Here is a 24,161-nt window from a genome sequence, read left to right on the forward strand (position 1 = left end):
GAATGAATGCTAGAAGGCTCTTACCAACTCATAGCTTCTCCTGTAAAAGCAGCATTAAAACTGAAGGATACTTTCTCAGCAATTACACAAAGAACTAACTAGAATGAAAAAATAAAAGCTATCTTCCCACTAGTAATTATCTTTTCCAAGCTGCTTAAAGACACCAGTGTCACGTTGGGGAACTCATATTTTGCAGCTTTAGATGCATCTGTTCTGCAAATTAATAAACCTCGTAATTTTCAAGTAATTAATTTCCGTACTACTTTAAGAAAAAATCCAAAACGAAACACCAAATAAAAGTCTTCAGCCTCATTCCAAATACATTATGGTTCTATTTTCAGCACAGTATTTACCTTTACATACTAATTTCACTAATCTTGATTCAGTGGGTGATTAGGACAGTAGAGAATCTGCCTGGGATTTCTCTGAGATTGCACACCAGATATGCCCGCCTGCCCTAAATGGTAGGAATGTTAATACCATTTTAAATGGACAGGTCCTTAAATGATTCAATGTCATGGCTGCTTTACTGAAAACTTTGTTTGCAAAAAGGTCATGCCCATTTCTCATGCATAACCCATCATTTATGCTTCGGCCTTCTAGCCAATGCCTGTAAATTGGCAGGCCCGCCCCATAGAGTTCCAAAAATGTCCTTCTCTGTCCTTAGGGCAGCTTCCAGCGGGAGCTCTCTTCCTGCAGCCACCACCCGTTTGGCGGCGCGGATGACGGCGGCGGGTCCGTCGGTGTAGGGGCGCAGCCAGTGGCGGGTCTCCCGCAGCGCGGCGGGCTGCTCGGCGGCCAGCAGCGTGCGCTCCGAGAGCCGCAGGCGCAGCGCCCGCTCGGGCTCCAGCCGCTCGGCCGCGCCCAGCAGCTGCAGCGCCGCGCCGCCGCCCACGATGCGCACCAGCCGCGCTCCGCCGCCCCAGCCCGGCACCAGGCCCATGTGCTTGTGCACAAACCGGATTTCGCTGCCGGGCGTCATCAACCTGTCAACGAACAACACACAGAGGTCAACCCGCGCACTGACTTTCGTTTCCACCTCGACGGCCCTAATTTGTTATTTTCTCCTCCCCTCTGCTTCCAAAGGCTGATACAACTTGACAGTGTGCTCATAACAGCCGGAGCATCTCAATTTTAACATCACATGGTGCCTTAACTGCAGTTTCTGTCCCTTCTCAAAATTAGATACATGTGCTGCTACAAGTAAAGATTCTCAGTGCCCATACTGATACCTCTGGTTAGGTCTAAGGTGTGTTGAAAACAAAACTGCAGACAAAGAACATATGACATTTATTCACAGTGCGACGCTGCTTTGCTAATTCATGGCTAAACCAAGAGGGTCTTGGGTAAAACCCAAGCAAACTAACGCCCAAAACATTTCTCAAGAGGATGGATGCAGTCTTAGTACTGATCTGAACTGGGGTCACATCTTTCTTTTTTAAGCTTCTCTTCTACAGCTTCTCACTTCCTTTACTTAAGAACTGATCCTAGGGCTCATTAAGCTATCTCCCTGGAGGAACTCTGTTGCCGCAGATTGTTGTCTTCACACAGTGGTCATACTGACACGTTAGGTTAGTGGAAAAAAACCTCTAGAAATAGAAACACATAGAAAAGATGTACAGATACAGACCAGTACTTGCTTTTTCTCAAAGTGATGCTCAGCAGTGTGATTGCTTGCTGCTGATTGTAAGGCAAAGGATGGAAATTACACTTGTGAAGTAGATAAGCTTCTGCTTCAAGCACTAATTGGCTTTTTGAAGTCTTGTAATACTGAGGTCTACACACAAGTCTGTTTCCTAAGCCTGCAGTTTTCTGTAGTGAAAATTCTGGGGTGAGCAGCTTTGAAAGGTGAGAGAAAAGGAAAATCTTTAAAAATGCAACTACTTCTACAAACTCACTGTTCTCATATCTGTTAGATATTTTTAATTGTGAGTTTGCCTGTTTGCCTTATTCTGAACCAAAGCACCATCAGCATTCATGCCACACTGTACATCATTAGAATTGAAGAGCTTACGCTTTATCCCAGATCCAGCACAATGCACAAAAGCAACAGCTGACAGGCCAGATTGCATGAAAGCCTTTTTGTAGAGATAGCTGGGGAAGGTTGTGTGACAAAAGGAAGAAAGCAGAGTATTGCAGGGGAGGAAAGGCTTTAAGCTAACATTATCAAGTGCTTCCCAGACCCAGCAAATCCCAGGGAGCTCAGGTCTCTTCTCTCCAAAGAATGATTTTGCAAGTATTCCAGAACTCCTTTACTGGCTCAGCTTACTCTGCAATTTGCTCACACCCAGTGTCTCACTGGAAAAGCAATAATGGAAACATTATTAAGGGTCTAATTCTAGCATTCAGCTGTGCTGAGTGATGTGAAGGACTAGAAAAGAAAGGATTCATAGGCAGCTGTGCATCAGAGGCTAGACAACCTGTAGGCAGTCTCACAGGACAGCCACCCCAGGTCAGGAAAGCCATGTTGCACTTGCATAATAAATCTGAGATTGTTTCAGACAGTTTTCAGTAGGTGGGAAGGGCTCTGTTTCCCTGCAGAGTTTTCACCTCCCTCAGAGAAAATGGAACCAAACACAATGAAAGGAAAGTAAACCACTGACAGCTTAACTCACAGAGAGACTACAGCTTCCAGAACCTCACTGGGATTCACCTCTTCCCACAATGCTCCTTTGAACAAGCTCCACAGAAAATACTGAGATAAGTGATAGTCAGTGGAAGGTGTAACTGTAGTACTGGACTGTCTTCAGGCTTAAGAAAGGTATCTTTGGTTTTTCAGACTTTTCTTTTTTTAATTAATTATGAATCCTCTCCTGAAGTCACACCATTTCTTACAGAAACCACCCATCATACTCTCTATTAGACTGATCACTCGCAGTCCTCATGCCCCAGGAAGCAATGGAGACCTGAGCTCATGTCTGAAGAGGCAGAAGCAGCTGCCAAGCCAGCCTGGGACCAGTCTCTGAATGCCACCAGCTGCAGCCTTGCATACATATTTCCCTTTTTATTGTATGAAAGGAATTTGGTCTACTTTCTGAGACATGACAGATCTGATCTCCCATTAAATGAATTCATGTAAGAAAAGCACATCAAGCATTACTTAACATAAAGAGGCAGACAGGAAAAAGCTGGAAAGACCAAAGTGCTATTATTGAGCTGTTTATACCTAATTAATCTAGTACTGGCCCTGCCTGAGACAGAGTAGTAGATGAATACAAAATTATCACTGATTTCAACAGTATGCCTGTTCTTATCTTTCATGCTGAAGGAATTAATATCTGAGTCTCCTGCATCACAGGGGAAGGTCATATTGCTCGACTCCTACACATAGGCCTTCCCTGCCCTAATAAAGGAAATCTGTTGCATGCCAGTACTACAAAAATATTTATTCAATGCAATTAATGTACGAAGTGACAGAAGACTTCATAGTAAGCAGGGGAACATACTTCAGAAATGTGAAGGGTAAAAAAATCCTCACAATTTAAATTGGAAATAAGAGGTTAAGGTAATATAAAGCCCCCAAGTGTAGCTGAAACCTTCTCCGAGAACCATTTATTTCCATTTTATGAACACTACAACTCCCCTAGGAAGAAAGCACAGTCACCATGGGCCACATCCAATTTTGTGTTAGTCATCTAAAGCAAACGAGCTACAGCAAATGTTCCTGCTGTACATTTTAAAATGTTCTCAGCTGTACTAAATGTTACAAATCCTCCCCCTTTGATCTGAGGATTCCTCCATTCTGTGATATCTCACTGCACCCACAAATAACTGACTGTCACATCACATCTCATCATATCATGTGAGATGCATGTGAGAAGAAATCTTGTTTGTTATTAACACTGCAGCCTAACAAATCCCACCCTTATAAAAGGTACATTCGCTCCCAAAGAGAGCACTTGCTGTGAGCTAACAGCTATGCTTTCCTTTGCTAAAGTATGTCCCAGCTACTTGAAGCCAGAGCATATACAACAAAAGCAAACAAAAATATGCTTTCTCAATTTTTTATACCTATTTATTATAAATACTAATATTACTGAGCTGTTCCAATAAGTATAATCAGTTCCTTGGCAGAACTAAGATTATATTAAAATCTGTGCTGGCCCTTACCTCATCGTTTCCTTGACTTCAAGGATTGCTTATATTCAGCATCTTGACAAGGGAAAGGTACTGATCAAGTTTACTAGGGAGGCACAGATACCAACAGATTTCACACTTTTTAAAAGCTCCTACAACTATACTTTTGAAAGCTATTATAGGGAAAAAGACACCTAAAACATTATATGCGTTGTCAGCAACTTGGATTTTGTTCCTGCTCCCTGTTTGACTCCCAGTGTCACATAAGGACACAGCTCCTGGCTGCCGATGCTCCCCCTTTTAGCTGGCATGAGAGTGGCACGCCATGCAGGCAGGCAGCATCACACAGTGCTGCAGCACCTGGCTCCCAGCTATGGCTGCACCCAGACACGGCAGCCAGAACTGCAGGAGATGGCTCTTATCTCCCCCACAAACACTTTGGCATCCTGCTCTCAAACCACCAATATTAATGTAAGTAATAAACAGAGCTTATGTCCTTGGGTCACAGTAAGTTCCCTCACCAAATCCGCTACCTTCTTCTATAAACTTCAGTAAAGCCTATCTGCAGGTGATTGAACCAACACAAAGTGAAAACTTCTCCAAAAACAAGAGTCAAAGGCCTTGGGGTACAATTAAAAGACATCCATGATTTTAGCATGCTGTAGAGCAAGGGTTACATAAATAATAATGAATCTTCAAGTAGAACGACATATTTTGCAAAATATAGATGCAGGACAGCCAGACAGATAAAAAGCAATGTCTGTGGTCAGCCACACACCCACTCTGGCACAGGGAGATGGGTAGTGGGGGTTATGGTCAGTTCATCACATGCTGTTTCTGCCATTGCTCAGGGAGAGGAGTCCTTCCTCTGCTCCACTGTGGGGCCCCTCACACAGAGACAGTTCTCTGCAAACTTCTTCAGTGTGACTCACTCTTCCACAGGGTGCCCTCCTTCAAGAACAGCCTGTTCCAGTGTGGGTCCACCAGTCCTACCAGGAATCCTGCTCCAGCACGGGCCTCCCACAGGTTCACAACCCTCTCTTGGGCATTCTGCTCTGGTGTGGGTGTTCTCCAGGGGCTGCAGGTACATCTTTGTATCCCCATGGTTCTCCATGGGCTAAAGGAGCACAGCTGCCTCATCATGGTCTGCAGGGGAATCTCAGCTCTGGCACCTGTAGCACCTCCTTCCCTCCTCCTCCTTCCCCACTGACCATGGTGTCTGCAGGGCTATTCCTCTGATGTGTTCTCACCCTGCTCTTCTCTGGCCACAATTACAACTGTGCAGTAACATTTCTCTCCTTTTCAGATATGTTATTCCTCATTGGCTCAGCCTTGGCCAGCAGCATGTCCTTCTTGGAGCCAGCTGGCATTGGCACTCCCCAACATGGGGGAAACTTCTGGCAGCTTCTCACAGAAGGTATATGTACCTACTGCTAACCCCCTGTAGCTCCCCACTACAAAACCTGGCCAAAGAAACCCAAAACACCATCCAAACCACATACACAACTATTGCAGGCACAGGAAAAGAGAGCCCTTAAAGAAAAAAAAAAAAAAAGCTACCTGGAAAAAAAAAAAAGTAACAGAAGGAAGGTTATCAAGAATCAAACACTTGTTTTAACCATCAAAGAACAGAAGGACAAAGTTGATGTACAATGCTGCCATACACCTTATCCAACATGTATGTCTTTCTAAAACACTCATCAATATGGCATCAGCTTAATTAACTCTTTCAAAATTAAGTAACAGCAGTGTTATGCTGACACATGGTCAAAAGAGCTTTTTAAAATACACACTGTTAGGGAGCACAAGCTCAAGAGTTTGTTGAAAGGTCAGGTATGACATTATCTGCAGATGGTGTTTATCATGCATATTGAACTTCCTTTGCCAGGTGGACATGAAAATTTAATGATCTTGCTGGCAAGTGGACAAAAGCTAATGTGTAACTGGTTTAGGGTTTTGTGACTTTTCTTGGTGAGTGCTACCAGGACAATTTGCAAGCAGCAGCAGCAGCTCTCGCATGCTGGGCCTTAAGTGAGCAAGAAAGCCAGTCTATTGTCCACTTCTTCCCTGTTTTCCAATTGTGCCTTCTCAACACTAAAAATACAATCTGTGTCCCATCACTTCATAAGCAAATTGCACCTCCTAATCTCACTCCATTGTCCTCATCATCCCAGGGAACAGACACAGCAGATCCCAGTATGGATGGTGAGTTCCTGAAGCAAGTTAATAGGACTTAGGCAGCAGAGCTACACAGGTACTATCTGTAGTCTGATCTCACTTCTCTTGCTGAGACATAAAAAATCCAACAAAAATAAAGTGCTGCTCTTACACACAAAGTGCAGCTGAACATATGCAGTGATGGTATATTTTTAGTCAACTAAACTCTTACAATACATTAAAACAAAACAAGAGAAAGTTGTGATTAAATTCATAGCATCAGAGCAAGAAATAAACTACCTGGTTTTTTATCTGTACAGCAAAAGCCTTGATTTTGGATTAAACAGAAGTCCTTTATTTCAGGTTGGTTCAGTGCAGCACATAAATCAAGTAATCTTTTCTAGGCTGCATTCTAAGCTTCTTAAATAGGAAAAAAAAAGCAGCTTTAAAGTGAATGGCTGAAATGCAATAAATGTTCAGATAAGGCAGATGTGGATAGTTGGATGTTACAGAAAGCAATTCCTTAAGAGACAAACATCACCTTTGCTACAAATGCACCCAAATAATTCTGTAGCTTCAGTTCCTTGGCTCAGACAGGGATACTAAGGGATCATGCCATAGTCAAGTGGCAGTTCTGAAAGCTGGACCATGAGGAACAATTAATTGGGACTGCAAATGCTGTTAGCCTGAGGTTTGGACAAAGATAATCACTTAAGCAGTCAAGCACTGTGGAACGTCAGGTCACACTACAGCACATACCAAGGGGTTTGGAATCTTCCAAGCTCACTGCCTTCTCCCCATTTTCTTTAGATGGCATGTGGATTTGCAAGGTTTAACTGGTACCTAGCACTCACAGTCCACCTCTGGTATCTGTATTCCAAATCTCAGAGTCAGAAAGATATACAAATATCATGCACCTTCCCATTTAATATGTCTTATACCTGTTCTCCCCATCATGGAAAGACAGGTATTAAAGCATGTGTGAGAAAATACAGAACTTCCTTAGCAATAAGATAGAAATTCTTCAGGCATTATATATGAATGTTCCTTGACAATTGCTGCAAAACTAATCCCTACCTTCTCCAGAATGTTTAACGACAAAAGTAATTCCTGAGTACAACCTTGAAAACACAACCTGAATATGAACTACTGCCTTGATATTTTTGAAGCCATAGAAAGCCCAAAATGACTAAAGGTAAGGCTGCAGTCTGTGGCTGCAGAGACCTGACCTGGAAACCTAAACACCAATAAGTTAATTACATGACAACATTGTGTTCTGGTAGTGAAAATTTGTCTTGTGTAAGCCTTGTCCAATATTCCAATACACAAGCCTTCCACAGTTATTACAGAAACTCATCTTGAAACAACAAATGTGTGAACCAGTCATTTTTGCAGTAAAAATGAATTCTGAAGCAGCAAGGTACTGTGGGAAGAATATTATGCAGAAGAAATACTACTATACTAAAATAATTTAGCCAGTCAGCAAAGTTGCTGATTAGCAGCCTCCAGTCCTTACTTCAATTTTCATGACAGATGTTTTTAGAATTACACCCTTAAGAATGAGACAGTCTCCTCCAAAAAGCAAGCTGGGACTAATTAATCCCTCCCTGCCTATCCAGTGCAGTGTCTCGGCAGTCTCTTTATCATTACACCATCAAATAATTACCTAGATACTCTTTAAGGGGATTATCTACACAAACTAGCTACAGATTTTTCTGAAAGTCATCTTACTAAACCCTCCATCACCAAAAAACCCCACCCTTATTCTCTCAAAACAAGTTCACCCTGAGAAGAGGTAGTCATAATTTCACTTATCTTTCAATCTCACTTGATTAATTGGATAGGCTTTAAAGAACCAAAAAGACACAGATTAAACATTTAATCAATAACTCCTTGCTAATTCCATTTAGCAGATTTTTGAACTGGAGCAATGCAGTGAATATTGATAAACTGTTGAATGCTTTCCCAACAGAACTTGCTAGTATTAATTCCCTCTGCATCTCTCCCATATCTTCTTTCTCACTGAGAGCTTCTCATGTTTCTGCCCTATGCAGAGAAATAATAAGGCAATTAGATATTATAGCAGTTGCTACTTCAGACCCATGACAGCACAAAGTGAGACTTGCAAAGTGAAAATACTGTAAAACCAATGAAAGTAAGGATTTGTGCTACATGCTTGTGGTGATGGTCTATGCAGACCACTATGGGATCATAAAAGCAAACCCCCACAAATGGTTGTTCTTTCTGAAAATCCTTTAGTCACAGATGTTCACTTGACAGATGACTAGATGGTAACTACCAAAGAACATAAAAATAGAAGACAAAATAATTTAAAGATAACCTGGAAAACTGCATGCCTTATGCTTATCTTAGATACAGTTGCTAAAAGATACTCTGCAATTCCAAGTTTCAATAGGCTAAAAGAAGACTGTGCATATTAATAATCTTTCCTGTTTATCAGCTTTAATCCATAATGTTTTCTACAAGAAAGCAATGGAAAGAAGTGGGTCCAGCTACTATTTTAACAAAACCATCAGAAAGTCACCCCTCTCAAATCCTTTCAGTGATTTAAAAACAGTTCACCAACTAAAATCACAAAACAGGATACCTTCTTTATTTGAGGTTTAAATAAATTAAAATGATCCCCAAGAAGAAAAACAAAAAACAAAACAAAACAAAACAACAAAAAAAACACCCCAAAAAAATCCTATCAAGCCTCCCAAGCATAGAGCATTCTAGGCACACTCTAAATCACAGTGTCAAAAGAGTAGGCTTGATGCCATCCTAAGAAATTTCACTAACACAAAAGCTTGTTTCTCTCACAGCTCTTCTCAAATTGCTTTACAGAGTCTATATGGACTTTTATTTATAGTTACTGAAATATTTTGTAACACTCTTAGTACATCCATTTTCCCCCCACTCACCACAAAGGCTAAGAATCAAAATTTACATAAAGTAGCCCAAAAAAATCCCTTATGTCTCCCTAGCACATATTGCCTTTACCCACTCCCTTTGCCATCCTCCAGTCAGATTTTCCAAGGCATTTCATGGAACTTAAAGATCAGGGAAAAAAAACAGATCAAGTAAATAGACTCCTAATTCCAGAAGTATTTTCTTAAATAAGAGTTAACATTTTTCTGAGTTGTCTGGGAAACCTGCGGGCACTTGCCAGAGGGGAGCAAAGAGACCTAAACAATGAGAATTGCATTCTTCAAAGGAGGCCTTAAAACAGCAATTTATAATGTGACTATCACCCTTTCTCACTTCACCCAGAGTCAAATGAAATGCAGAAGAATGATTGACAAAGTCATACTTTCATCTAGAAGCCCAAATCATTTGGCTGATGCTAAAATTCTGGAAAGTGGAATCCTGAGTCTAAATAATGGAATATGTAGCAACAACAAGGGTTAGAGGAAGAGTTGGAACACTGGGATACAAATGCAGAAACTGCTAAACAGACATGAGCCATTTTAGGAGGAATGTGGTCTCTAGGAATAAATAGGAACTTAAAGTGTGGATAACCACCACCTATTGCCCAAATATTGGGATATACAATGTGAGAGGAGCCTCCAAAATCAACAAAGTCAACTCAAAGAGGTTGCAAAATTGCCAGTTCTAAAGGAAGCCATTCTAGGGAAGAAGCACAAAAATAACACTGTTACTAGAAAAAGATCCCTTGGATAACCAGAATTCAATTATAATAGGCAGACACAGAGAACTGCATGTCCCCCAAAAAAGAGCATCTCATTAGTCGCAAAGTCTGCACTGAGAAAAATCAAGAAAAGGCCTATCAGCAGCATGAAGGAATTCAGTAAGGCAGCAGAAAAGACCCTCTGGAAGAGTGCCCTGCAAGACCCAGATTAAAATTGGTCTAGACATGATTGTATATGACCAATCAGAGAAGTGAAATAGGGTGTATTTCTTAAACACTTCCCTAATCTAAGGAGAGGGGCTAAAAAAGAGCCAGAAAGATTGTTAGTTTGATAAAGGGATAATAAAAGGAAAGAAACATGGAGAAAGACTACTGCTAATACCCTGCAAGGGGAGTAGCACAGTCTCAATCAAGACAAGGAAGGTGAGGCCCCCCCAGAGTCTCCTGCAGGTGATGTCTGCTGTCACACCAGCTGCCATCCACACAGACTTCCAATCTCATTCTGGATCAGAATCTCTCAGGAGTCAGGTGCAGATGGAGGCTCACACAGCAGACCATGATTAGGGGGTTTAAATCGAATTTTTTACCTCAGCCTTGACACTTTCTCACCCATAGCTTCACAGAAGCCAGAGAGAAAAAAGCATGCTATAAAAAGCTACATTTCTTCTAAGGGGGATAAATGAAGCTGGGTATTGGAAATTGCAGAAAGACATTTTCTGCAGCAGGAATGAAAAATTGAATTAGACAGCAGATCACAAGGCAAGAAATAAGGGCCCAAAAAAAGCATGACTGATTAAAACTCCATGAGCAGTATTAAAAGAAGATGAGCCTTTTTATTTTGTTTTCTCCTTCCTAGTGATTTTTCAATAAACTGACAGGAAAAAAAAATTATTTGGCCAAACCACAAAGTGAGTCTAACCCATTTCCCAGGAGGATACTTCTTTAGGCTCCCATGCAATGCCCACAGCTCCATCCCCACCACGGTGCTGGGGGTGGGCAGCACCATGCAGGAGCCTTGGTGGAGGTGGGGATAGGGCTGGCCAGGGGGCTCATGCAGCCAGACCTTGTGTGCTGCACACACATTGGGGGGCCCCTTCTCAATCTGCATGAGAGCAGATAAAAGCTGTGTGAGCCACACATCACTCCCTCATCCCATCTTGTGCCTAAGCATCCAAGTGAGCTGAGAAGCTTCAGAAAACATCAGAAAAAGTAAATAAAAAGGTCTTTCCTAGGTAGGAGAGACAAATTTTTTACCATTACACAGATAGCAATAAAGATTGCCCTGTCCACGGGTACAGACTCAGACCTGTTTAATACCTCTTATGTGCACACTGGCAAGGAGCACCACATTTTTACAAAGGCTTATTGAACACACACAGGGCTCAGATCACAATTTAGGAACACATGAGAACAAAGCAGATAGTTATACTGGGGAGCACTAATGCCCCTGAAATGTACAGTATAAACTCTAAAAATGGAATTAATCACCCAAAGCCATAAAGTTGGACCAATGTCCCATTGTTCAAGATGCAGTGCCTGGATCCACCTCACTACCTGCATATGTACAAGAGCAACCCATGGGCTACCACCCTATTTCTCCTCCCTTGTTTACCAATATCTTACTATAATTCCCAGTTATGACCCTGTTATCACCCTGGCGTCAGTGGGTCGCAGGGACCTCAGTTATCATACAATTATTTTCAGAGCAGTTTTCATCTTGTCATAGCACTTGGGACTTAGCCATGATGAAGGTTTTAGCTATTCTTTACAGGCTGCCAAAGCTTCTGTACACAAGTGAGTGAACGCCAAAATAATGCTCACAGAAAAATTACTCATGCTGGAAATCTGAAATGTTACATGAGTCTCTCCTTCCCAAAAAAAGAAATTAGAGCTCTTTGGATTCAGTTCAAACAAACATTTTCAACAACAGATATGCCTTTTAAACTAAAGCAAAAATTTCTATCAGGAAAGATTCAGTGAGATTTTACCAGATCCTTTGATGAAAAAGACCAACCTGAGGCAAAGGTGTTTGATTATAAAATTTTTAGCCAAATTTAAATGATAGTATTGCTCTAGAAATAATAATATATAAAAAGTAGACTGGAGCTTGTTTTCAAAGAGGAAATATTGCATTTTTTTAAATTATGTGTACACTTTCATACAGCATGTGCAAATCATGTTTATAACTTTGGCTTCCCACATCTTTATTTTTATCATGTATGTTTATCAAAATCGTAGAAAGCAGAACAAATTCCCAGACCAAATTCAAGAGTCTCCTAAGACAGAAATATTTAAATCACATTTTCTGCTCATCTCTACTGCTGATGCACAAAGGGGAGGAAAGGTTTCCCAATAGTGGGTGAGCTTGGCATCTAAAATGTCAAAAACACAAGGATCACCTCAGTTGCTTGAATTCACCTGACTGAAAAAGAGCAGCATTTCTGGACATCAGCCCTAAGAGATGCAAGCTGCTCTAATACTTTATGATGGATTTGATGTATCAGGTTTCTGCAACTCCCAGCACTAAAGAACTTAAAATACAATGTAACATCACACTAACAACCCTTCACAAGACACAGGGTAACAGGACACGCTTTGAAATTCAGCTGTCTCTGCACACTGTGCTACCAATGCTGCATTTGCACTTCCTACACAATTTCTGACTAAAGCAAAGAGAGATCATACACTTAGTTGAAGTTACTGGTGATTCAATTATAATGGAATGTTGCCACTTTGTCAGGATAACATGTTAATTTAAAACAAAAAAATACTGACTGTCATAGTTTGGTTCTTTAAAAATTATCACAGTGACTGTGACCTAAGTTTTCCAGATATGATACACATCTTCAGAGAATTTTTGGGGAGGGAGTTGAAGAGCACAATGATATAACTCAAAATGGCATAAATGAGACAGATAATTTAACACTAAAATTCTACATTGAAGCAGTAATCTGCTGCTTCTCTTTACTTTGTAATAGAGAGTATTAGTTATACTGATGGGGATCTCAAGCCAACTTCAGATGACTGATGTAATGTTCAGACTACCTGGACAAGAAGCAGGCATGTTTTCAGCAAACTGTAACAGATGCCCCATAAATATACCTGTGTGACCAATTATCACCAAAAGTATAATTTCCCCTGCTATCTTTTTATCTACAATTGTTAGCTCTTTCACACATATGCAAATCTATGCTAACTTCAATTATTGGGGTTTCCTCAGTCTATATATTTCCTTTTTGTTTATGAATACAAACCCTCAGCACACAAAACAGGACTGGAATACAGCACCTAGTAACAAACCATGGATACAGCAGTTCTTATACACACAACTGTTTAAGTTCAATAGGAATCTATTTAACATAAGAATTTACTATTTGATTTATTCTTACTAAGACTGCTGAGTAACAGCATAGTAATTAATTTCTTACTGACTACAGGATCCAGGAAGTAGGAAGCTGAAGCCAATAAGGTTTTAACAAGTTCAAACAGTTTACAGACTTGTTTCACACAATTTTGCATAAATCAGGAAGGAAGAGGAGCACGGAGGTCCAGCCTGCAGGGCTCCAAATCTTCACTAAGACCTTGGGTTGCTTTGGATCAGAGACAAAAATAAAACCAGGGGCTGAAGAGGAAGACAGGGAGTTGCAATTTTGAAGGCAATGTGTACAGTAAAAGTAGGTTGATTCACACAGCACCTGCTTACACACAGGGAAATTGAGTCATTTGAGAGCAACTGGTCATTTCAATGAATAGTAACCCTGATGTGGTTCAGAGATCTACAACATTAACTATATTGGAGTGATACAGACAGGAAGAGCTCTTTGTGTAGCCCTTCAATAGCACATGACAGGGCTGAAAAACGAAAGATCTATCAGGGACTCAGGAAGACATTCTCTGGAAGCTGATCCAGTACAAAGCTAGTGCTAGTTACTTTCAATTACTTGAAAGCTGTGGCTTCAAGGGAAACTGACACTATTTAACATCTCCCCGGAGCCAAAAGGAGTAGATTGTACTCACATCCCCTACAGTTCCTTGCCATCTCCTAGAGACTCAGCTCCTCTACATTGGCTCCACCCAATATTATATTCTCTTACAAGTCCCAAGTTAACTGTAAAAACAGGATAAACCCAGGCCTTCTGTTGCTTTTCATTGAGATACTTGATTCATACAGGCATCTGCACTTAGCATACCAGAGGTAAGAAGTGAGCTAGGAATCTGCAATAGGGACAACACCCTCCTCATATATCCAAGGAAGCTGTTCAAACACTCTTTCCTCATGAAGCGACAGCTCAGTATAACCTCACCTCAAAACCAGCAGACTGGAGTATTTAAGTGCTGCTCACACTTCATATTAGCCAATCTGTGGAGCTATCTGATAATAAATACATGCATATATTGAAAAAGAATATTAGTAAAGAAGAAATGACACATCAAACTCAAACATCTCTAATACCAGTTTAATAAACTGGGAATTAGTCACTTTACAGATGCAAGCAGAATGGACAATTCCAGTGCATTTGTACTCTTCTTCTCAAACTTTCTTTGAAACTTAAACTTTGCTATGGTGGATTAACAGCTCAGTGTATCATCAAGTATCAGAATGAGTCTAGACCTGTATTCTCTAAAATCTGCCTTATCTAAGTTTTCCATTATCTGGACTATCTCTCTTTATTATTATCATGCAGCACACTTTATCAGCTACAGACAGAATTGTTCAATAGAAAGGATGTAAAATTACATGGTTCAAGTGGTCTAAAATGTAGACACATACTGATAAGAAAAATTCACTTACCCAGGATAAGATGGTTTGGCCTCCTGAAGGCAAAAAAAAAAAAAAAAAAAAGCAAAAAAAGCCCAAAATAGACTAAAAAACCCAGAATTAAATAAATCCCTGCAAAAAGACAACTTCAGAAAGAAAGCATCAACTCAAATTCATGCTTTGTTGATGTTATTTAAATTTCTACAAAAATCAAACAGTGGTAAATTTGAATTGTAGACTACATCTAAAAACCCTCTGCCTGAAAGACTGAAAACACAAAATTCACTCGTAAATGAAAACTGGTAAAAGATGCCCCATAGCAGCCCATAAATATAAGGCAAATAACACAAGCTCTTGAGCCCATTTCTAGTAGTGCTTACTTCACCAGATATCAAATGTACCAGTCAAAAATAAGAACAGCCTTCTTAGATGCAGGCAATGTGAGATTTTTAAAATCATAGCCAGAAACTTGTAGTAACAAACCCCCAGGGCTCTAAAAATTCAAAGTTATGTAGGACTGCATTGGAATTCTAAAATTACAGGAGATTTTAAACACTATATATATATATGTGTGTGTGTGTGTGTGTGTGTGTGTATATGAGACCAAAATTCTATATAAAGAATTCTTCTAAAAAGTGATCTATGCCACACAGCAAGCACTTGAAGCTGTGAGAATGTGGTGTACCACCCTTAAGGGGAGTATGATTGAAAGGAATGGCAAATGTCAGAGGGTCCACAAATGTTTATAGAGTTTTTTTTATAATTTACACACTTGGCATGGGCATTGCTATTCTACATTATGGTTATGTTGATATCCCAGCATAAGCACACAGCAGTGGGTTTTGAGTAAGGGGTAAAGTGAAAGGGAAGAGAGAGAGAGAGAGATGAATTAAAGAGAGTGAGAGAGAAAGAAAGGAAGAAGGAGAATAAAAGAGAGCTCATCAGCTCTAGCCCCAGCATTGATCCAGTTGGAGTATCCAGGGTCCTGGGGCACACACACGTGCAGACTTTGTGGGAATACCTTTTTATAGGCATGTCTACCCTGTCCTGGAGGTAAGCTTCTCACTTTCTATGCAAATCAGTTATCATGCACAGTTCTTACTTCCAGATCTTTCTGGAAATGGGTTGGATGCTTCAAGGGTCTTTGATGGTCTTAATCTCCCACTACAGTGAATGCCCACTTGTCAACCTCATTCCTGCACTTGCCCTGTACTTGCACTTACCTCCAGGTGCCAGAACAAGGACATCTGTCATAGAAAAATGCTGCTCTACCTCCATACAGGCCCCTTCTCCACCCACATCCTGTTCTTTCTCACAGTGTGTTATTGCCAACAATCCTTGGTTGGCTCCATGATTATCCAGCTATCAAGGTTTTGAAACATACACATTTTACTCCCTTATCTTTTAGTTTTCTACAGAGAACCCACTCTCAGGTTTGGCTACTGATTCTTCTCTGATGTGTAGCAATGTTACAGTCACACGAATGAAAAGTGCTTTGTGAGCCTGGACTCTGCAAGAACTCATACATATGTGAACCCCATTCTGCTACATTCATGGTCTGCCCTATGAAAAATGCTACTATATCCCAAGGCATCCTTATTTCAAATAGCTGCATCTTGTGCACCTAAATGCTCCTCCCGATAAAACTAAAAGCCCAAATCCTTGTACAGAGTGAAAGATCTCAAAAAAATTTCATGTGCCGTGTTCTGATGTTCAAAAACCTATTTTTGAAAAAGTTTACTGTAGAGTACTAAAGCCTTTATGGCTTCCTCCACTTCTCCTTTTTGAAAGGTCAAGCAGCTGAAAAGCTGGTAATATTGGAACTACATCTATGCAAAAATTATCTAGATTATCTTCTGCTCCTTTGATTTCCTATAAGCTGCATTTAATGCAATAAATACAACTTGTAGAAGTAAATAAACATAAATTATCACAGGAACACATATACCAAAAGCTATTTAATAGCATTTCATTTCATTGTATCGCTTCCTAAGTGTTTAATGGAATATGTTTAACACCTTAAAATGTAATATTAAGCATGCCTACATATTTCACAGAAATATAGAAAACTGCTAAAATGAAAGAAGGCCAATTTGATAAATGCAGTATTATTAGCATAAGCTAATAGTTAACTCAGCATTTAAAACAGTAATGAAATAGGCCCTTTGCAATTTAACTGTGCAACATCAACTACAGCTGAAGAAATTATAGTTCATTAATTTATTTACTAGAGAAGAAAAGGAAATTACTGCTGTCTCCACCAACAAGCCCATTCTGAGATCAATGGTATGAGAAATGGGCAGTTTTCCATCTCTGCACTCTCATCCTCTGCTTCAAGACACCACTTTTTAAATTTGATTGACATGGCAGGGACACACCTCTACTTGGACTGTAGCAGCATTACAGAGGAAAAATGAGGTAGGGGAAAAGAGAGACTGTCTCTCAGAAGCACTCAGATACAATGGAAGTCTATTTGCCAGGCGATGTCGGACCAAATTTTCGAAGTCATAGATGTGTGTAATAGACCTACACAGACATTGCCCCAGAGAGATTTCTCAAAGGCACCAACATGAAGTAGAAGACAGCTCAGAATTCAAAGTTAGTTATTCTGGCTATTGGTTGGTAGCACACTGCAGTAACTGCACTCAGAGATTATTGTGATCTGCTAAGTGCACAAATGGATTCATTACCAACTGTCTCTACCCCATATTTGCCATCTTATTGCCTAACAATCCACTATCATTCCTGTCTTCCTACCTGAAGTTCTCAATCAATCCTGCCAAATCCACTCTCCTTACCTTCACACATTGTGCAAGCTTCAAGTTTCTGCATAAAGGAACCTAAAGCAGGTACTTCAATTATTTGTAAAATTCCATCACTCAATTCAACATCACATTCACTTCTGCACCTCACTGAAAGGGCTGCAGTGTCATGTAGAACTGTAAAATACATTAACAGTTGGCAGCAGAAAACATGAACCATTTTCACACGCTCAACTGTGGCACACTGAAAAAAAAGTCAGTATTTCTTGAAAATATTTCTAAAATGCTCAGCAGTCTGAGCAAGTTTCATACTTGCACCCTGTACATTACTCAGTTTTGCAGTAATAATTGATAAATAATTATAGTGTCAGAAGCTTTATCTTTCCAATTTTCATATCAGAAAAAGACTGAAAGGAAATTAATTACTTTGCCCTTGTCTGGACTGGTCTGATTTCTTTTTTCCCCTAGTAACATGTTTGTGATTATTATAAGGATGCTGCTCTTCTGGAGAGTCATACTGCAGCAACACATAAAACAGCTAAGACTAAAGAAGATTTTGAGAAGACTTCTTCCTCCAGATAAAGGTGGGCTGATCTGAGATGCTTCCACTTTTCATAATTGTCCTTATGTCAGCAATAAATGTGTCAAAGTTCACACATTCCTGCCCCGATCCAATTTAAAATGAGCAAGCTTAAAACAGAGGGAAACAATTAGCCACAAAAAATGCTATGGGAAGAATGTATCAGTAATATCTTAAACCACCTCAGCTATTTTAAATTGGATTTGTGCACACCCCTACTCTACTAGAGATGTGCATCATGCTGCCAGACCATATTTCAGAGGAGGTCATCAAGATTACCTAGGTCATTTTGGTTCAAGTGAATAACTCAAATTATATCAGTATAGTTAATGTAGTACAAAGTGGCAGAGATAAAAATAAGAAAATATTTCAGGTCAAAACTAAGCAGTTTGGTAGTTTAAGCAGATATTGTAAAAAACAGAACTGTATTTGAAAATCTAGAATTAAAAGCAGCCACAGCAAACTCATTTTGTTTTTAAAAAATAAAATGTCCCAAATAGTCTATTCAAGAAAGAAAACAAACCTCTGATTTCTGTCTCAAGTTCATCTTTTGTCATTTAGCGACTGAGGACACAATACCTATTCCACCAATATTTACTCAAAGTCCTCAAAAAACCCCTGGAATTTTGTCCACCAGTATTAAAATTCTCAAATTCAAGAGCAACAACAGTACAGAGTATGTTTCTCTGTCTTGTTGCTGTTATTAATTAAGTCCCATTTGCTGCTCTTGAATTGCTGTTATTTAGTTGCACGGGATGGGTGTGTAGAAAGTAATGGAAGATGGATCAACAGCTGTAGTTATTATGAAAATTATGGCAGTGCATGAGAGGAATTGCAGCTGCTCAATTCATGCAAATAAGAGCTACTTGATAATGCCTATAATTACACAGCATGTCAAAACAGCATAGCTGGAGTGTAAGTAGAGAAAAGATTTCCATTTCATTATATTCCCATTCCCTAAACGCCTATTTGAGATAACAAGAAACACTTTCTGTCGACAGGCTCACAGATACAGAAAGGTCTGCTGAGTCTCCCAGGTGCATTCTCCTGCCAGCAATGCAGCTGTCAAACATGGAGACTCTCTGCTTTTCCCAGGGATTTGTAACACAGCCTGGACACACATCACAGCTGGGGTCTTCAGCTCACTGTGTGCTGTGCAGATATGAAGAAAGATGCAGCCACATCTACTTTCAAAGCAAAGGAAGATTGCTTACAAGTGGCTCAGACAATGCAGATACCATCTTCTCTATTCAAAGCCTGTTCCTGATGCCTGGAAAAGCACTGTGATATTCTAATTTACTTTACTTTTGAGTGCACCTTCTTTCAGATTGTTCAGGGCAATTCCTTTCCCACTTCAGGCACTAAGGCCCTCTTTAAGAGCACATTTCATTTTCTTAGATGAAAACGTCACTAAAAGTTGCTCACTTTCAGAGATGCTGCTCACTGTGCTTATCCTGTTACATCTGTAGGCTGTTTGCACATTAGCAATGGTTTATATAAAGTGACATTTTATTATTTAGTGTCTTCCCATTCCTGTTCTGCCTGTTTAATTAAAGCCCTCTTATTTTTGCTGGTTGTTTCATGCTAGCAAATCCCTGCACCTGCATGAAAAAAAAAACAAACAGGGATGAAACCTCATCTGTTTTCCTCTGCACCTCAAACTCTTGTTTCAACAGCTGTGCAGCACAAAATTATGTTACAAATAATAAACCCAGAACAAGAAATACAAGAGTAATGAAGAGATTTGTTTATTTATTCTTTCTTATGACATTCACATAAAGAGACACAGGGAGATACACAATTTTGCAACCCTCCTACCTCTCACTCAGGGGTGAGTTGGACCCACTAGGTGTGTAACAGTCAGTTCCTAAAGTTCCTTACTGCTCATTTCACACAGTGATCCAAACCACATAACCTAGCAGAAACTACAACTTTTCCTGTGAATTCTGATGAGAAAATCTCATTGCAAATGCCTTGGAACCCAGAAATGTGACTCCTGGTAGAAGCAGTACCTCAAGCTTCTCAAATTTCAGTTGGACAATTATTAAATCACTGACCCAACATACAGCTACACAACTTGTTAGCCTTACCTGAAATCACATGCTGTGGTAAGTTCTGCTCCTCCTCCAAAAGCTTTTCCTTGAACTAGTGCAACACTGATCAAAGGCAACCTACACAAGAGACTTTAGTAAGCAAAATTTATGCTTTTAGCCATTCAGAAATTACAAAAAAATTTAACAAAACCATTTCTACAGTAAACACTGAGAATAAACATACTGTTCAAGTTTATTCAAATAACTACATTTTTGTGAGCAGCCAGCACAAGACCAATTCCATTTATGTCAAACTTACTGTTGCATAATTGATACAGAATCCCACAATGAAACACCAACACAGATATTTTAAATGGAATCAAAATAAATATCATGTACTGAAAAATATATGTTACAAAAAATACCTGCTATAGAATATACCTAAAAAGACTACCTGCAAGGTATGACAGGATAGCAACACAGGATTCTACTCTAAGCCAGTGCACCACAGAAAGAAGCAGAAAGAGACACAAAGAACTGAAGGGCTGGGTTATCTAAAATTAATGAGATTTACCATGACAGCTTCAGCAGCTTCTTCAGAGTGCTACTATCTCAGTCATCAACTAAACTTTGTTTTGCAGACAGAACCTTTTGAGGAAAGCAGCAATCTGTTATCTTTGTTGGTGTTGTATTTAATCATGTTCAAGGTATTTAATCATGTTCAAGGTAATTCAAAGGACAGAGGGAAGGAAGAGTATGTTTCCCCACTGCTGATGTGAAATGAATACTAATGAACAATGACTTAGGATAAGGCAAGTTCCCTAAGAAATTAAGACAGCTGGGTACTCACAGAACTTGCACACTATTACAGCTGTTTCATCTTTTCCTATGAAGAGACATTTAGCTTTTTAAGCAGTTTGCAAACCACATTCAGAAGTCAGCATCCTAATCATAACCACAGGTCTGGTTTTAGTTCTCCTTTAATAGAAGCACCAACACTTCCTTACAGCCCAAGTTCACTTACAAGTGCAGCACAGTTCATACAATACATAGCACAAGTGAGCCCACTGGAAGAGGGCAATCTCATTTTTCCTGTGGATTATGAGAAACCAGAAGATGTGGGTCTAAGACAGCTACATCCACACTCTGATCCATCTGAGGCACATCTTTCAGGATCAGTCAGCCTCAGCTCCGAAGGAGACTAATCCCATCTACAACAGATGTCCCCAGACAGCAGCTCAGTGCTCCCCCTGAACCATGGCTTAAAGATACACTAAGTCTACACACCTGAGGTGGGGGCTTAATCTTCACATGTCTTCCTCCTCTTAGCTTTGCCCCATCAATTTTGATTATACAGAGACCAGCTTATGAAAATGGCTTCCAATTCTGAGGACTCCTTACAGTACTACTAATATAGTCTCCAGTCTCCTGGGTAATTTTATAGAAAAAATGTTAATTCACAACATTTTCTCATGTAGTTTATTTGAAAACAAAGAATATTTGAAAACAAAGAGTAATCATCTTCAAAGAGCTCTGAGCAGAAAAAGACAGACTCTATCACAAATGGATTTAATAGAAACGTGACTTCTAAAGGGAACCTAAGTCTAAAGGAAAGTGTGTTTTTTTCAGAAGTACCAGATGGTAGAACTGACTACACTCCTCTTGTGAAGTGGGAAGATTATACCAAATAAATGTTACCTATGTAGGCTGCATAACCTGTTGCTGCTTGTTATTTAGGAGCTACCAACTTCCACTGAGTTAGAAAGGTCAAGTTTAAGAAAATTTGAAGGCCTAGATTTCCTTAATTCTTTTTATCTCCCAACTATATATATAAGCCTAGGGTTGCTTTTTTTTTCATGTTCCAATCTCTGCAAAGCCTAAGTTGCAAAATGTTATGTCTAATTTAAATCCATAAATACCTACCTGATTAACATGTGTGAATATAAGGTCTGGGACTCAAAATTACATACATAAAACTATGTATTTAACTTTAAACATCTCGTTAAAGAATTAGCCAAAATACATTCTGATACTTTAATTACTTCATAAACAGATAAATAAAATATATTACCTCATAAGTCTGGTTAGGGTGTTTTGCATAAACATGCACATATACATCCCATCCTACAATGAATAGGAAATTAAAAAATGTTAAATGATCTTAATGGGAAACAATTAAACACATAGATGGAGTAGACAGGATTAAGTACTCTTTATATTTACTTCAGCTGGGTTTTGTCTCTTTGGTTCATGCTGCCCAAATTCTAGTCCAACCCCACTATCCACAAATAGAAAAACCACTATAAATCAGGTTAAAAAAACAAACCAGAACTCAAGTGACTTATGTAGATTTCAGTTGTAATTAAACCACCATTAAAGTAATTGCAGTACTGAATTTCTATGTTGTGAAATTTTAGTGTTTCCTCTTAATTTCCTCTTCTCACTTCAAGTTGAACACCCATAAATCTGAGTTTTTAAATTCTGTACAAAGCTATTGTGTGCTACCTATTTTTTACTGTCCCAAATCCATAAAGTTTTAGACAAGATACAATTTACAAATTTAAGCTTTTATTGTTTGGGCCAAAAGCATTTCAGCTAAAAAAAACCAAAACAAAACCCACGAAACACTGAAACAAAGAAAAAACACAGGCCAGAAAGAAGATTCTTCTCTCTCTCATCCTTAATGTTTTACATCTCTGTGCAATCAACAGTGAAAAAGGTACAATTGTTTCCTCCTAATCCAGTACAAGAACTAAAGTGTTCCAAATAATTATTTCTTCCTACAACATGCAGTTAAAATGTGGAACACTTGGCAGCAGGGCATTGCACCTTCTACTCGAATTCAAGAATAACTACATAAACTCACAACAGGAACAGCAACAAAAGGTTATTACATAGAAGGCAACACCTCTATCTCTACAAGACTTAGTCACAAGTTTCTGGGGACAAAGAAAATATTTTGAGACAAAAATCATCTACCTGCCTTCCCTGTCATTATCATCTTTCTCAGACATCTAGAATTAATCAAGAACTTGACAAATAACAGGGTTAAATTATCTAGAACCACCATGTTCATATACATATTGAACTGAACCACATATATTATTTATCTCAGATTAAAGAAAAAATTATGTTTGGATATCATAGAAAAAAAAGTAGGAAAAAATTTTAGCATATCTTTCAAATAATAAATAAAAAAATCCAAACAAACCAAACTAAACATCTCTTTACCAGAATTTACTAATTTCTAAAACACAGTTTTATAGAAGTTGGCAAGCTAGAGAATCTGCCTGAATTAAAAGCCTCTGACTCATACCTCAGGGATAGAAAAGATATGCATTAAGTCTCCAATACATCTTTGGAATAGGACCTTGAAATATCAGTAGGCCAATTTCAGGTGATTTATTGTCCATTTAGTCATGTATTCCCACTCTGTCCAAAGACAACCAGCATTATGATGTTTAGGCACAGATCTCTGGCAGATGTGAGTGCCATGACAATTGCTACTAAGAACCAGCATATTTGGTTTTATTGCACTAAAGTTTACTGCTTGAAAATTTTAGCACATGTTGATTTATAAAGAGACTTTTAGTTATTGCTGTAGCCATCTCCTACAGCCCCTAAGAACAGCAGCACTATTTCCATTCTAAATTAAAGAATGTTCAAATCCTTCATGATAGCTGCCTTAGTAGCGAAGTCCAAAGCCCATGTAAACATACAAGGTACAGCTCTCAGACACAGACTTGCACAATTCCCATATTAGAACTGTCAGGATGAAGCTGCAAAAAAGGCCTTCAGAGAATATGATTTTTCACTTCATCACAGCAGAATGCTTGCATTCAAATTGGCCTCCTCAATTCATGACAAAATCCAAAATGGTAATTAAAGATTCATTCTAGAACATAAAAACTTGAAAAATGCATTTATGTCTGAGCAGACAAAAAGAAAAATCTTTATTCTCTCATGTGGTAGAGAGATTACTGTGCAGGGAAAAGATGCCTGCACAGAACACAGTAAAAAAAAAAAAAAAAAGGAATTGCTTGAGTCCTGGCAAATAAACCCTTCAAACCTTCCTGACAAGAAAAATGAGGCTACTATTCAGATAAAATACTCTGACTAAGGGTTGCTTGCTATAGTCTAG

The 24,161-nt window shown here is 39.2% G+C and overlaps 1 protein-coding gene across 6 annotated transcripts in view; it reads right to left on the reverse strand.

The window, feature by feature from the left end:
• Window positions 1-312: 312 nt before the first annotated feature.
• Window positions 313-24,161, reverse strand: part of ECHDC1 (ethylmalonyl-CoA decarboxylase 1) — a 38,223-nt gene continuing 14,374 nt past the window's right edge. For all 6 annotated transcript variants that reach the window (XM_079298100.1, XM_079298101.1, XM_079298099.1 and 3 more), the window contains exons 4-6: window positions 22,092-22,144; window positions 20,078-20,158; window positions 313-986 (exon numbers count right to left, since the gene is read on the reverse strand). In XM_079298100.1, coding sequence (XP_079154226.1) covers window positions 581-986; window positions 20,078-20,158; window positions 22,092-22,144 — 540 coding nt within the window. In that variant the 3' untranslated portion in view covers window positions 313-580. The remainder of the gene's footprint in view (window positions 987-20,077; window positions 20,159-22,091; window positions 22,145-24,161) is intronic.

This window comes from Erithacus rubecula (assembly GCF_903797595.1).
Source record: "Erithacus rubecula genome assembly, chromosome: 2".
Taxonomy (NCBI): domain Eukaryota; kingdom Metazoa; phylum Chordata; class Aves; order Passeriformes; family Muscicapidae; genus Erithacus; species Erithacus rubecula.